General features: G+C 36.2%; 1 protein-coding gene across 1 annotated transcript in view; it reads right to left on the reverse strand.

The window, feature by feature from the left end:
- Nucleotides 1-15,521, reverse strand: part of tbc1d12b (TBC1 domain family, member 12b) — a 54,887-nt gene that overhangs the window by 4,944 nt on the left and 34,422 nt on the right. The window contains exons 8-14 of the mRNA XM_048170305.1: nt 12,455-12,576; nt 9,795-9,877; nt 7,787-7,904; nt 7,473-7,579; nt 7,009-7,089; nt 1,405-1,490; nt 1,196-1,267 (exon numbers count right to left, since the gene is read on the reverse strand). Of these exons, the coding sequence (XP_048026262.1) occupies nt 1,196-1,267; nt 1,405-1,490; nt 7,009-7,089; nt 7,473-7,579; nt 7,787-7,904; nt 9,795-9,877; nt 12,455-12,576 (669 nt within the window). The remainder of the gene's footprint in view (nt 1-1,195; nt 1,268-1,404; nt 1,491-7,008; nt 7,090-7,472; nt 7,580-7,786; nt 7,905-9,794; nt 9,878-12,454; nt 12,577-15,521) is intronic.

Raw genomic sequence — 15,521 nt, forward strand, 5'->3', positions numbered from 1 at the left:
GGTTTTGATACTTGCCATTTTTTAATTATGGGGCATTTTTCAGTTTTTGGCCAATGAGTCAGAAGAGGGACTTTTTTTTACTGTTGGTTGAAGGGTTTACTTCCTATTTATTCATCTTTAAATGAAATAGTGCCATATCATATAGTATATCAGCTTTATATTGGCCATCCTGCAGTCTAAGATGTCGGCATCAGCCAAAAAAAAAAAAAAAAAAAACCTGTCGCTGTTGGTTGACCACTATTGATAGTAATCAGAAATTAGGGCTGGGCGATATATCGCATGCGATTCTCACGCGCATTTCGTCAGTAAAGCCGGTTCCTTGATTACCGCTAAATCGCCATCACCTGCTTTAAAATGGAGCGCCTTTTAATAGACAGAGCCGTAGTTCACGGACAAGCCACGCAAAATCTGGTTCATTATCGAAGTCGATTCATCTTCGATACTGAACGGGGATTTAGCGGTAATCAGGGAACCGGCTTTACTGACGAAATGCGCGTGAGAATCGCATGCAATATATCGCCCAGCCCTATCAGAAATGTTTCTTGAGCAGCAAATCAGCACATAAGAATGACTTCTGAAGGATCATGTGACTCTGAAGACTAGAGTAATGATGCTGAAAATTCAGCTTTGATCACAGGAATAAATTATATTTCAAAATATATTCAAATAGAAAAACTGAAGCAAAGTGATGCATTTGTGTAAGAAAAATATCGCTTTAGTTGTAAGCCGAATCCGTATGGCTGTTTGGCCAGAAGCTAGTTATTTCATTTTATAACATGTTAAATATGGATATTTTTCTTACACAAAGGCGGCCTTTATTAACCCCCTGGAGCCGTGTGGAATACGTTTATGATGGATGAATGCACTTTTTTGAGCTTCAAACAGGTGGTTTCTGTGCACTGCCATTATAAAGCTTGGGAGCATCAGCGTGATTATTAAAATAACTCCAATTGTGTTCATCAGAAAGAAGATAGTCATATACACCTAGGATGGCTTGAGAGTGAGTGAAGAATAAATCATGGGGTAATTTCCATTTTAAAGTGAACTAATCCTTTAAAAAATCTTACCAACCCCAAACTTTTGAACAATGTCATATATGATGTGTTTAAACAGAGCTGGTGTTTTTAATATGCAGATGAGAAATAGTAGAGGAACACAAAATATCTTCATTAATATTGTGCCAGTGATCACTCACATATCCCACATCAGGTCTGTAGCAGGTGTAAGCGCCCAACACGCTGTGCAGGAGATCATGGTATGGCCCACCCTAACAGAAGAGAGCCAACATGAGTCACATTCATTTCTTATAGTATCCTGAAGTGCTGACTGTAATGTAACCGTTACTGTATAACAACAGTTAAACTGAGACCATGACAACAGTGAGAGGAAGAGTGCGAACGGTACCTTCTGGAAGATGAAGAGCGATGGAAATGTGCGTGAGATGTCCAGTTTGATCAGATCCAGACTGGACTCACGGTCGGCACTGTCCACTGTAACAAACACAACCACATAATGACGACTGACTCCAAAACACATCTAATAAACTGAGTTTTGTAAATACACTTCAAAATATCACGTTATATCTCAAGAATTTCAATACGTAATATTTTGAAATATTATTACAATTTAAAGCAATTGTTTTCTATTTGAATATATTTTGAAATGTAATTTATTCCTGTGATCAAAGATGAATTTTCAGCATCATTACTCCAGTCTTCAGTGTCACATGATCCTTCAGAAATCATTCTAATATGCTGCCTTGCTGCTCAAGAAACATTTCTTCTTATTATCATCAATGTTGATTTTTTAAAAAGACATTTATACTTTTATTACAGCGAGGATGCATTAAATTGATCAAAAGTGACATTAAAGACATGTATAATGTTACAAACGATTTCTGTTTCAAATAAATGTTCTTTTGTTTACATTCTTTAAAGAATCCTGGAAAAATCTGCTTTCAACATTGATAAGAAAAATAAGAAACTTTATTAATAACTGAGCAGCAAATCATCATATTAGAATGATGTCTGAAGGTATCATGTGACACTGAAGACTGGAGTAATGATGCTGAAAATTCAACTTTGCCATCATTTTAAAATTACATTTTAAATATATCCAAATAGAAAACAGTTTTTTTTTTAAAATGTAATAATATTTTACAACCGTTTTTACATTTGATTTTACTGCCTTGAGCACCAATTTCTATAAAAAAACAAAACACAAATCGTAATTATTTCAAAGGTTTGACTGGTAGTGTATATCTACAGTACGTCACTATCAGCCTGTGATATCCTACAGTACATTACTGCCATTGAAAAAAGGCCCCGTCTGGTGTTTGTTAGTCCCAGAGGATCTGCTGATGCGTACTGCTGGAGGCTAAAAGCGGCCAAAACAGTCTGGGTGTTGTGATGATGGCCAGATGTGAAAGGGAGGATGTGTTTGTGTTCAAAGTGTATTAAAAAACAACTTTACTAACACATTAATTATGACGCATCAAAGAACGAAGCACTGAGGCTAATAAAACACCATTTTATAGAGTACACAAGCTGAAAGGCGTAGTGGAAAACAAAAACAACATGAATTAACGTGATTAGCAAGTCTGTGCTTGCAGCACAGGAAGGAAATAACCGCTACTTCAATTAATTGAGGAGGAAGGCGACCGGGGAGAGCTGAAAGTCAGACACTCGCACACAGACGCATACCAGTGTTGCATTTCCTGACAAATGAATTTCCATGAACTTTCCATTTAAAATTACTGAATAGGCACAGTGGATTCAAATTCAGATTGATTCGCTTATGAATCATGCAGACAGAGTTGTATATTGGTTCAACTGAATCAATTGTTAAAAACCAATAAAATTCTGACTGATTCAATAGTTATTCAGATCCAATTCTGAATTGGTTCAACCGATTCACTGAATAAATTGCTGAGAAAACATTCAAATCACTAATGAATCATTCAGAACAAATTCAAATTGGTTCAACTGACTCGCTGAATGAATTCAGATTTTGTCAGTTTGCAATTACTATATACTAAGAAATGTGGATTGTTCAAATCCAGACTAATTCACTACTGTATCATTTACACCAAATTATGAAGGGGTTCAATTGATTCATTAAACTATTTCAGATTTTGTTAGTTTGTGATTACTACACAAGCATAGTGAATTGTTAAAACCCATTCAAATTCAGACTGATTCACTAATGAATAATTAGGACCGAGTTGTGAATTTTATCTGATTTATTGGACCAATTCAGACTTTCTGAATCAATCAATCAATCTTTTATTACAGACTCAAGGTCCAAATTTATAAATAGGACAACATATACAGTGGGTACTTAAAGTATTCAGACCCCCTTAAATTTTTCACTCTTTGTTATATTGCAACCATTTGCTAAAATCATTTAAGTTCATTTTTTTCCCTCAATGTACACACAGCACCCCATATTGACAGAAAAACACAGAATTGTTGACATTTTTCCAGATTTATTAAAAAAGAAAAACTGAAATATCACATGGTCCTAAGTATTCAGACCCTTTGCTGTGACACTCATATATTTAACTCAGGTGCTGTCCATTTCTTCTGATCATCCTTGAGATGGTTCTACACCTTCATTTGAGTCCAGCTGTGTTTGATTATACAGATTGGACTTGAATAGGAAAGCCACACACCTGTCTATATAAGACCTTACAGCTCACAGTGCATGTCAGAGCAAATGAGAATCATGAGGTCAAAGGAACTGCCCTGAAGAGCTCAGAGACAGAACTGTGGCAAGGCACAGATCTGGCCAAGGTTACAAAAACATTTCTGCTGCACTTAAGGTTCCTAAGAGCACAGTGGCCTCCATAATCCTTAAATGTAAGACGTTTGGGACGATCAGAACCCTTCCTAGAGCTGGCCGTCTGGCCAAACTGATCTATCGGGGGAGAAAAGCCTTGGTGAGAGAGGTAAAGAAGAACCCAAAGATCACTGTGGCTGAGCTCCAGAGATGTAGTCGGGAGATGGGAGAAAGTTGTAGAAAGTCAACCATCACTGCAGCCCTCCACCAGTCGTGGCTTTATGGCAGAGTGGCCCGACGGAAGCCTCTCCTCAGTGCAAGACACATGAAAGCCCGCATGGAGTTTGCCAAGATGGTGAGAAATAAGATTCTCTGGTCTGATGAGACCAAGATAGAACTTTTTGGCCTTAATTCTAAGCGGTATGTGTGGAGAAAACCAGGCACTGCTCATCACCTGTCCAAAACAGTCCCAACAGTGAAGCATGGTGGTGGCAGCATCATGCTGTGGGGGTGTTTTTCAGCTGCAGGGACAGGACGACTGGTTGCAATCGAGGGAAAGATGAATGCGGCCAAGTACAGGGATATCCTGGACGAAAACCTTCTCCAGAGTGCTCAGGACCTCAGACTGGGCCGAAGGTTTACCTTCCAACAAGACAATGACCCTAAGCACACAGCTAAAATAACGAAGGAGTGGCTTCACAACAACTCTGTGACTGTTCTTGAATGGCCCAGCCAGAGCCCTGACTTAAACCCAATTGAGCATCTCTGGAGAGACCTAAAAATGGCTGTCCACCAACGTTTAACATCCAACCTGACAGAACTGGAGAGGATCTGCAAGGAGGAATGGCAGAGGATCCCCAAATCCAGGGGTGAAAAACTTGTTGCATCTTTCCCAAAAAGACTCATGGCTGTATTAGATCAAAAGGGTGCTTCTACTAAATACTGAGCAAAGGGTCTGAATAATTGGGACCATGTGATATTTCAGTTTTTCTTTTTTAATAAATCTGCAAAAATGTCAACAATTCTGTGTTTTTCTGTCAATAACGGGTGCTGTGTGTACATTAATGAGGAAAAAATGAACTTAAATGATTTTAGCAAATGGCTGCAATATAACAAAGAGTGAAAAATTTAAGGGGGTCTGAATACTTTCTGTACCCACTGTACAGCCCACAGCATCTACCACACACAAAGAATTACTAAATACAACAATACCAATGTCTCCAAAGCTTTGACTGATATCGTGTAGTACTAATCCCTATATTTGATAAACTCACAATAATCTCATTTTTAGAAGCATTTAGCCGGCAGATAAATCTATACATAAGATTTCGTAACAGTGCTTTAAAAGTAATTACTCTTGCACTCACAAACATTTCACTTGCACTATGCCATCTAGGTTTCTTTAGTAAGATTCTCACTGCATCATTATAAGCTTCTTGCAGCTTCTGTAAACTAGATGTTCTATAGTTGAACCACAAATGAGCAGTATAAAGTGTTGTACAATATGCTTTAAAAAGTGACACCTTCACCTCATCTCAACAGAAACTAAACTTACGTAAAAGTATACACATCATACGGCGTTGCCTTTCAATATCCTCATCGACTGTCATGCGTTCAGTGATGAAATGTCAAAGATATTTTACTTTCGCACACACAGCGAGACCTTATTGGACAACTTAAAAACTGGAAATTTTATACTTTTATCCTCCTTAGTTCTGCAAATCATAACCACACTCTTATCAGGATTATATAAAATATCATGTTCAAGACCATAATTAGAACACATAGTTAAAAGCTGTTGAAGACCAGCACTGCTGGGACTGAACACCACAAGATCATCTGCATACATAATATGATTTCACTAGAATATTTGCCAATCATACACCCAGTTTTACAGGCATTCAAACATTTAGATAGATCATCCATGTAGAGATTAAACAGAATTGGGGACAAAATCCCTCCTTGTCTCATGCCATTACTAAGCCCAAAAGGGGCAGAGACTTTATTGCCCCATTTTACTTGCACCATCTGGTGGGCATACCAATAAGCCAGGATTCTCACAATATTATTCTGGCACCCCTCGTTGTCTCATTTTAAAAAATAGTGTTGCATGGTTAACCCGATCAAAGGCTTTAGATGCATCAATGAAGCACACAAAGACTGAAGAGTTTTTATCTCTATACTTGTTTACTATTTCCTTTAACGCATAGACGCAAAGATCAGTAGCATGGTTAGCCTTAAAACCAAACTGCTTGTCTATAGAATTAATAAATACATTTAACCTATCCAACAAGATTTTTTTCCAACACTTTAGACAGGATACTAGCTAAAGCTATAGGTCTATAATTATCTAAGTTACCTACCATTCCAGCTTTGCTCTTAATAACTGGCACTAACAAAACAGACAACACTGAATCTGGTAACACACCATGAATCAAAAGGCCAGTAAAACAAACAGCTAATAAAGGGGCTATTCTCTTACTCCAATATTTAAGATGTTCAGCAGAAATATTATCTAGGCCACTAGCTTTATTTTGAGGCAATTTTCTTAATCACTATTGGATCATTAACTTGAATATCATCCACATTATACAATTCATTTTGAATGCAATTAGAAAGACTACAATAATGCTGTCTCCATAATTCCGCAATATTCTCTGCCCCAGAAACTCCATTTAAGGTACAAGGAAGAGATACTCTGCATCTATTAAAAGTTTGGACTTCTTTCCAAAAATCAGTGATATTGTGATTTAGCAGCTTCATAGCCATCGAATCAGCTCTTAGGGTTTGCTCATTTTTACAGATAAAACGAATAGCATACTTATCTTGCATTTGTAGACTTCTTATACTCAAGCTCAGGCCCTTGCCTGGGTCTACCTGCTATAACCCATACCCATAGTGCTATAATTTGTGAGTTTGCAGATTAATGGATAAGCATAATGGGTTATTAAAAACCATTCAAATATAGAATGCTTCAGTAATGCATCATTCAGACCGAATTGTAAATTGGTTCAACAGATTCATTGAACCAATTCAGATTTTGTCAGTTTGTGATTACTGGATGAAGCCCATTCAAATTCAGACTGATTCGCTAATGAATAACTGAAACGGATTTGTGAATTGGTAAGTGAATCAATCGAATGAATCAAATTTTGTCAAGTCTCATTGTACTAGAGTTTGGTGTGTCTAAAATGCTCCAGTGGGCCGTCTGAGGAAAAAAAGACGTACCATCCGACTCCATCTCACTGCCTGTCTCTCTGAAGCTCTTCCAGCGCTCCTTAGCCCGCGAGAGAAAGATCTCGTACAAATCTGAGAGGAACAGAAAGCAGATCATAGTTTTAATCATAACACCTTAAAAAAAGCAGAAGAAAGCCTGGTCTATATGTTAGATTTAACTACAACTTTCACTTCTGAAAGTCTTAAATGTAGAAATCGTTCTCTTTTGGGAGTGTCAGAAGGAAACTCATCCAAATATCTTTTTGTTTTTGGTTTTTTGTTACAAAAAAGGTTAAAAATCGCCTCAGGCGAACCTGCACTGTGCAGTCTTGCATTCATTCATGTGAATACTGCATAATGACATACTTCAGAGAGACTGTTTGCCCAAAAGGTTTAGTTAATCCTGGGCTTAACTGCATCTTCAAAGGTGACTCTTCACTGAAACATGAAAAGACAGAGCCAAAATAAAATAAAACCTGAGGTTATGTTCAGCTCATTCCCAATGGCCAGACTCCAGACTTTACCCCTCACGTTGGGCGGAAGACCTTGCCACCACAGATCCCTCACACGCCTCAGGCCACGCCTGAAAGAACACGCACGACACAGAGCAGTGAATACAGCATAATAAAAGAGATTTAACTATTTTATTAATACATTTAGCTATTAATATTTCTTAGAATTTTCTGTCGGGAGCAAGCAATATGATGCAGCTCTAGCTCTCAGCAACAGAGCGAATGTGGTTATCACAGTTTTAATTGCAGGTGGTGATTGTGAAGGGCGGCTGTCTTACATGCTCTCCCAGTTGGGAAGGATTTCGTTGTTCCAAACCACCATTGCGTTAGCGATGCTTTCCTCCTGTTTAAATCTTTCCTTCATCTGCTTTTTCTTCTTCTGAGCCTCCTTCAGCTCTGTGAACAACAGATACATGACCTCATATTCAAATCAGGGTTCCTACACATTTTCCAGACCTCTCTGGAGATTTTCAGACCATATTTAACATAAATGGTTCATACAGCATTATTTTCAGCATTATATTTGGTATATAGTACAGTAACCTGTAAATATATTTGTTTTGCTTTATTTTTATTTGTTTTCTCAAAGTGATAACGTGCTTGATAACATACGGTAGCCTCAGAATTAGGGCTGTCACTAATGATTATTTTGGTAATCGAGTAATCAGTTGATTATTTTGACAATTAATTGAGTAATCTGGTATTTTTGGTGGTAATAACTGGGTATTTTTTGTGGACCTAAGCCTTTAAAATGACTTAAAATACATAAATAATAACAATGAGGTAATAATGTTTGGTTCAAATAAAGTATCAAAAGCAAGTAATCAAAATGGTTTCATAGAATGACACTGTTAAAATGCATAATATAAACAATCAACCTATGTACATTATGTATTATAACACATGCGCACCTGAGGTTCACGTAACCTACACGCATGTAAATAATTAAAGCGTGTGTGTGTGTGTGTGTGTGTGTGTGTGTGTGTGTGTGTATATATACACACACCTGTAGGGTGTATATAAATTCAATTGAATTTATATAACCACCTTTGTGAATTCACAATAACATTATGCTACAGCATGATTTTTAAATGATTTTAATGCATTGAGTAACCGTAGAAAATGGTCTAATAATGCGCTTCAAGGATTCTCGTTCGTGAAATGCGCCACTTCTGGTATTTTGCCGGTTACTCGACACAGATAAATTACAATTGAGAATTTTTTAAAATCGAGTACTCAAATTTAAACCTAAAACGTTTAACCTGCATAACCTGCATATATTCATCTCTGACACATCAGTTTGATACTGTAAATGTGGTTTGATGTTGCACGATCACCAAACAGCAAAGTTCAGACTGAATTAAATGATCATCCAGACCTGGAAATTACTCAAATTTTGATGCTTTTCCAAACTGCGTAGGAACCCTGTAAATTTAAGGCAGACAGTGCCAAAAACATTTCTGACTAAATTAATCACACATTTCTACATTTCATTTTTGGGACCATTTTGGGAAAGATACACTAGTGTGACACAGTTTTATATAGGTGAATCTCTCGAAAACACGCCTGGGTCACATTTCACCCCACATTTCAAAAGTACTTTGTATAAAAATAAAGGCTATTTTGCATTATTTTGAACATTATTTTTAGGATAATTAAGTACATTTCATTACCACAATCCTTAAGGCATGCTTTATTTTACTTTTAGATATTCTCTGATATTTAGATATTTTCTGTAATTCTCATTATTGTTAAACTCTCATTTCTGTAAATTGGTATTTTTTCTATATTTTGGTAAAGATAATCACCATCAAAATGTATAAATATTCAATAATTCAAACTTACTTTCAATATATTCTCTTCTAATTATAGTAATGATTTTTTTTAATTGCGGTAATGAGACGAACTTCTAAAACTTACTCCTGAAAATTGGCATTAGGTTACTGCAACCATAGTTAACTCCTCTTTGATAAAATACTTGTGATGCTTCTCATTTGGATAAAAGCATCTGGTTTTGTGCTCTAGACATGCTTCATGAGATTCAGCCATAAACAGATACATTGACTGAACTTGGTAAACTGAAAAAAACTGATGTAGAATTTACTTTGAAACAATTTTCACTCAGAAAATGATAGTAAATTTCTCAAATAAGTACATAGAAAGAGCATTAAACGTTAAAGTTTGAAGTAAAATGACTAAAAATTGTATTTTCTTGTAAAACGTAATTCAATAATCTTTGTTTTATGTACAATTTTTTTTTTTTTTTTTTACAGTGTACAAATGTACCTCTCTTCTTTGCCTCTGCCACCATTTCATCATACTCCTGACGGTGGCGCTGAGCTTCCTCCTCCGACTTTGCAGGGAGGTTCCTGAGAAAGGAAGCCAATGATTTCAGATGTCACAACAAAATGGACAATTAAATGTCTCAAATGCACAGTCTAGCAACCTGTTAGCATTGACATGTTTCAGAAAAAAATTCACTTAGACGTTTCTGGAAAATGCCTCACCGCTGGTTTATCTCATGGTTTGGCTGACACGCTCACATTTCGCTGGTCATTTATTCTTAATAAGGACTTGGGGACTGAAGAGACTTGCATGGCGAAATACAACCCAGTCTGTGCTAAGTCTTATTTATAGCCCATTGTTTGGGAAAGGTGAGCCTCTCAAGGTTTGCTAGGATATATGTAACGCAGGTCAATGTATCCTAAGCACCTAACGAAAGAACGCCGCAAGTTGGAAAGGTTAGTCTACTTTTCAATCCAGGACGGACATCAAAGACTCCCACAATTTAATCTTACAGCTGAATCAATGTTATAACATATCTACATAATTATTGAAGTTATTTTTGGAGTGTATTGCCAGAGGAGAACTGTTGTTGCTTGGTTTCTCCCAAGATTTTCTTCTCCATCATCTAGCATCAAATGGAATTTGTTCTCACAGTAGCCTTTGGCTTGCACACTAGATATGACGCACTATATACAATGTGTTATAAGTATTATGCCATGACTATCTTTAATTAACCCCTCAATTAAACTGCTTAGGGGTGTAAATACTGTATATACACAACTTTACCCCCTTACATACAGTACACTCACATACTCACATAAAGCGATATATACAATATAGCAAATTACAACTGCTTTATATCATTGCAAAATGTAAACTATATTATAGCCTAGCGATATATATAGGGCCTAAAATTAAAACTCGCCAAGCACCAAAGTATCCGGCGAGTATCCTAGTAAACATAGTTGGTTATTTCTTCAGTTCAGAAATAAAATGCATGATCCGTGCGTGCATTCGCTCTTAAAGCGACAGCATCCTAATAATCCTGCTGCTGTGCTGTCTGCATTTTTAATGTTTACCAAAAGGATTATTTGACTTTAGTAATTTTCTGTAGCTAAAAACTACTGTTAGATCTGCGCTGTTTATTTGTATCTTTGTTGTATTATATTTATTGTGCTATAGTTTGTAATTTGATTATTTGTTCTTATTTTATTACTGACTGTTTTGGTATTGAATTTAGAATAGAGGATTGTGAGTTTTCACTAGTATCTAAAATATCGGTAATAAATACCTGTTTTTGTTTTTTGGCTGGTAAAAATAGTTTTGGCCGGTAAATTTTCTTAAATCACCGGCCACTGACAGATGTGGCAAAAAGATAGTTTTAGGCCCTGGAAATATTTTAAAGGTCCTGTTTTTCGTGTTTTTTTTGAAGCTTTGATTGTGTTTATAGTGTGCAATATAACATGTGTTCATGTTTCGCGTGTAAAAAAACACAGTATTTTTCACATAATTTACTTATCTGTAAATACCGCTGTTTCCACTGTCATAAAAACGGGCTGATGACTTCCTTGTTCTATGAAGTCCCTCCTTCAGAAATACGTAACGAGTTCTGATTGTGCCAGCGGTTCCTGTGTTGTGATTCGACAGCTCTGAGCGCACCGTGGCCGGAAAAGTCACGCCTCTTACCATAACGTGGAGATGCACGCGCTCAGTGTTATTGTAAACATGTCTTTAATTTTACCCTATCAATTTGAGCCGGAATCAGACCCGGTGATTGGACTGTGGGATGAAAATAACAGCGTTTCGACGACATGGCGACAAACACACTCTACAAACGCAACTCTTGTGTATTCCTGTGGCGGAGGTTAGTCAAAAAACTGTTTTAGTGACGTCATTAAAGAAGGAAGTAGAGGGATGTAGTCCAAACTGGCCGTTCGATGTAGGCGACTTCTGTTCAATAAAATATCTCGCTTGGCATTGAACTTTGAACTTTAAAATTTTACAGATTTTATTTATACTCTAACAACAACATTACACACTAACTAAAGTTTGAAACATGGGATCACGAAGAACGGGACCTTTAAAACTGGATAATGACATATAGTACATCCTACTTTACCTGCATACATAGCAATATTTAATAGCAAATCCCAACTGCATGATTGTTTATATCATTGCAAAATATAAACTGTATTACCGCATAGCTCTATATAAGCATATCCAACTGTTATAAACATTAGCATCATGATTTCCTCTAAAGCTGCTTTTAAAAAAATGTGTACTGTGATAAGCGCTATACAAATAAAATTTACTTTACTTGAGTAATAACTGCTAATAAACTATTTTCAGCACGCATTATTCTACAATATAGTCTACGTTTTGCAACCCATGTCAGAGCTCTGAGCAAAAAATATGAAATTATCATCAAAACATGAACAATAAGTATTTGAGGATTTTAAAATAAAGCAAAAAAAATGAAAATTTGAAAAATTTACAATAGAAGTAAGCAATACTGCGAACAGGTTTAGCTAAAAAAAGATTTTTAATCTTTTATTGTCAACAGATTATTACAAACTAGAGGTGGTTAGGACAAAAACATATCTTAACATGGAAGAAATAGCTTTGTTGCTGTGCTTTAATGGTTTCATGGTGATACTCACGCGGGGCGGTCCTCTAATATGAGCGCCGTAGTGGACAGCGGTTCGAATTCCAGGTTCTTCCGTCGGCCCTGGGCGGGCAGGGAGGGACTCTGGCTGGATTTAGACACCTTGGCCTCGTACTCCTGTGAGAAAACCAACAGATCAAGTTCAAATGCGTCCAGCCGCTGTGAGCTGAATGAAAGGAGAGTGTTTATATGGCATGAATGTGCTTGTGAGAGTTATGGAGGCAGGTGGCAGGCGTGTGAAAATCAAGGCGATGGTGAGGCTGGGGCCGGCATGGTATGAAGCACTGTGTGTGATGTTTATAGCCATGGAGAGAAAGGTCAGGGATGTGGAAGTTGGGTGTTTGTTCATTTGAGGAAGCGTGAGGACACCAGGATGTTTTATATTATCAGGAATTGTGCATCAGCTTCATGTTATCAAGAATTGTGTAAAAACCACAGCTAAACCACGGCTTTCCTGAGAATGGTCAGTTCAGCTCGTACGGTTTCTCTTCCTGTACCACCTACAGCACAAGCTCAACCCCATTCATCATGACTGACTGAACAGCAGCACAAAGACTCTTCCTCATCTGACTGAGAAGCTTCTACAGATTTCAATGGACATATTGTGAATGGGGCTATGGGAAATATATAGAGAATATGGGTGATGAAAGAAACTAGTCAGAAGAGAGAATAGAGGATTAACTGGTGTTTATCATGCAAAGTTCAACTGCTTGATATCAGAAGAACTGATATCATTTTGGCTTCATACTAAGAGCTGCATATTTACATGTTCAGACTCGGGGATCAATGGCAAAGATTTTTTTTCTGCTGATCCAGTTAATGTGTAATATGCCTCACAAAAACAAAAAAAAACAAACAAAAAGAAAAGTTGATTTTTAGCAAAGTAAATGAAAATATAAATATACAGTAATGTTAAATTTATCACGTTGTTTTAATCACAAAAATAAAATGTAAATTTTTTTTTAAAAAAAAGGTTATTTTTCCCCCTCAGAAAAAAATTCTTTACATTTTCCCCCCCATATTTTTTACTTTAGAAAAAGAATATGTACAAAAGATGATAATTTTGCATTCTAACACATTCATACTGATTCTTCCAAAACTTCTCCAATCTGGTTTAATCAAAATGTCAAAATCAAAATGACTAGGTTAAAGGATTAGTTCACTAATTAAAATGTCCTGATAATTTACCCCATGTCATCCAAGATGTTTGTCTTTCTTTCCTCAGTAAAAAAGAAATGATTGGTAATTTTCTAAAATAAACAAAATTGTATATACTTTTTAACCACAAATGCTCATCTTGCACTAGCGCTGCGATGCACCACGCATGACACAATCACGTTGGAAAGGTCACGTAGGCGAAAGTACCAAACACCAGTGCTTCCCACACATAGACTTTACTTGGGCGGGCCGCCCAGGTATAATAACGGCCGCCCAAATATATTGGAGACACATTTTTGCTTTTATTATTTTTATCCTCTTATACTTTTATATCCGCGCAAGATAATGAAACCATCCGCGATCGATTAACTAACAAGGGGGCGCTGTTGCGCGCATTCTACGAGCTCATGCAACAGCGCTTTTTTCAATCAATGAAAAGCGCAGATTTATGCCAAGCGATTGCTAATGAACTCAAGTTAATGAATTATTACAATGTCTACTTTATGGCCTTTATATAAAACGTTTTATACGGTTGTAAGAATCTGAAGGATCAGCCTGCAATAGTACAGACATTTCAAAATAAGAGTCCCGGTGTATTTCGGGCTTGTTTATAATTAAAAGTCACACGCTAAGTTTTTTTTTTTCTTTTGGGCATTATTGGTATTTTGGTTACACAATAAATTGCATTTAATTTGATTTCCATTTAATTCATATTAAATTATTGTAGTCTCCCCCACAGGAAGAAAAGACTAAGAACATTATTTGACACACAAATTATTCATTTTATAAATTTTACTAGTAAAATCTGTGTCCCATTCACTGAGAGAGACACTATATGACAGCAAGGAGAACATAGGAAAAGGAGAACCATTTAAATGCTGTAATTTTGCATAATTTACAATGCATAATAATGCATAATATTAGCATGTAATTAAATATAATAGTATGCTATGTAATTAAAATTAAATGAATAAAAATAATGTTAAAAATCACACATTATTTGTTTGTCACATGTAGTAGACCATTTTTGTGCCGTGGGTAATAGGAGGATTTTTCACCCGGCTACCACTGCAAGTATATTTCAAACCTGTGGGAAGCACTGAACACCCTTTACAAAAAACGATGTCCAACAATGTTGGACAATTTTGAAGTTGGAGGAGAAAATGAGATGGTGTTTTTCACCCTACCGCGGTACTTCCAACGTGATTACGTAATGTGTGGCGCAACGCAGAGCTTGTGCAAGATGAGCATTAGTGATTAAAAAGTATATACATTTTTATTGTTTTTAGAAAATGGCCGATCGTTTCGTTAGATAAGATTCTTATTCCTCATCTGGGATCATGTAGTGCCATTTGAAGCTGCACTGAAACTGACATTTGGACCTTCAACCTGTTGAACCCCAGTGAAGTCCACTATATGGAGAAAAATCCTGGAATTTTTTCCTCAAAAACCTTAATTTCTTTTCGACTAAAGGAAGAAAGACATACACATCTTGGATGACATGGGGGTGAGTATCAGGAAATCTTAATTCTGAAGTGAACTAATCCTTTAAAGGGACCAATATGGTTCAATAACATTAGTTAATGCATCAGATATCATGAACTAACACATTTTATTAACATATGTTCATTTATAAATAATATATACATTTTAGAGCACATTTTATTAACATATGTTCATTTATAAATAATATATTAATTTAATACTGTAAAATTATATTTATAATATAAATATTTTTCATTGTTAAAACATGTTTGTTCATAATACATTATTTAATATAACTTGAAATGTTACAAATACATTGGGTAAATGTAGAATTAATGCTGTAAAAGTGTTGTTCTTTGTTAGTTTATTCACCCAAACTTTAAATTCTGTTATCATTTGATCACCCTTAAGTTTTCACA

Source organism: Megalobrama amblycephala, linkage group LG20 (genome assembly GCF_018812025.1).
Source record: "Megalobrama amblycephala isolate DHTTF-2021 linkage group LG20, ASM1881202v1, whole genome shotgun sequence".
NCBI lineage: Eukaryota > Metazoa > Chordata > Actinopteri > Cypriniformes > Xenocyprididae > Megalobrama > Megalobrama amblycephala.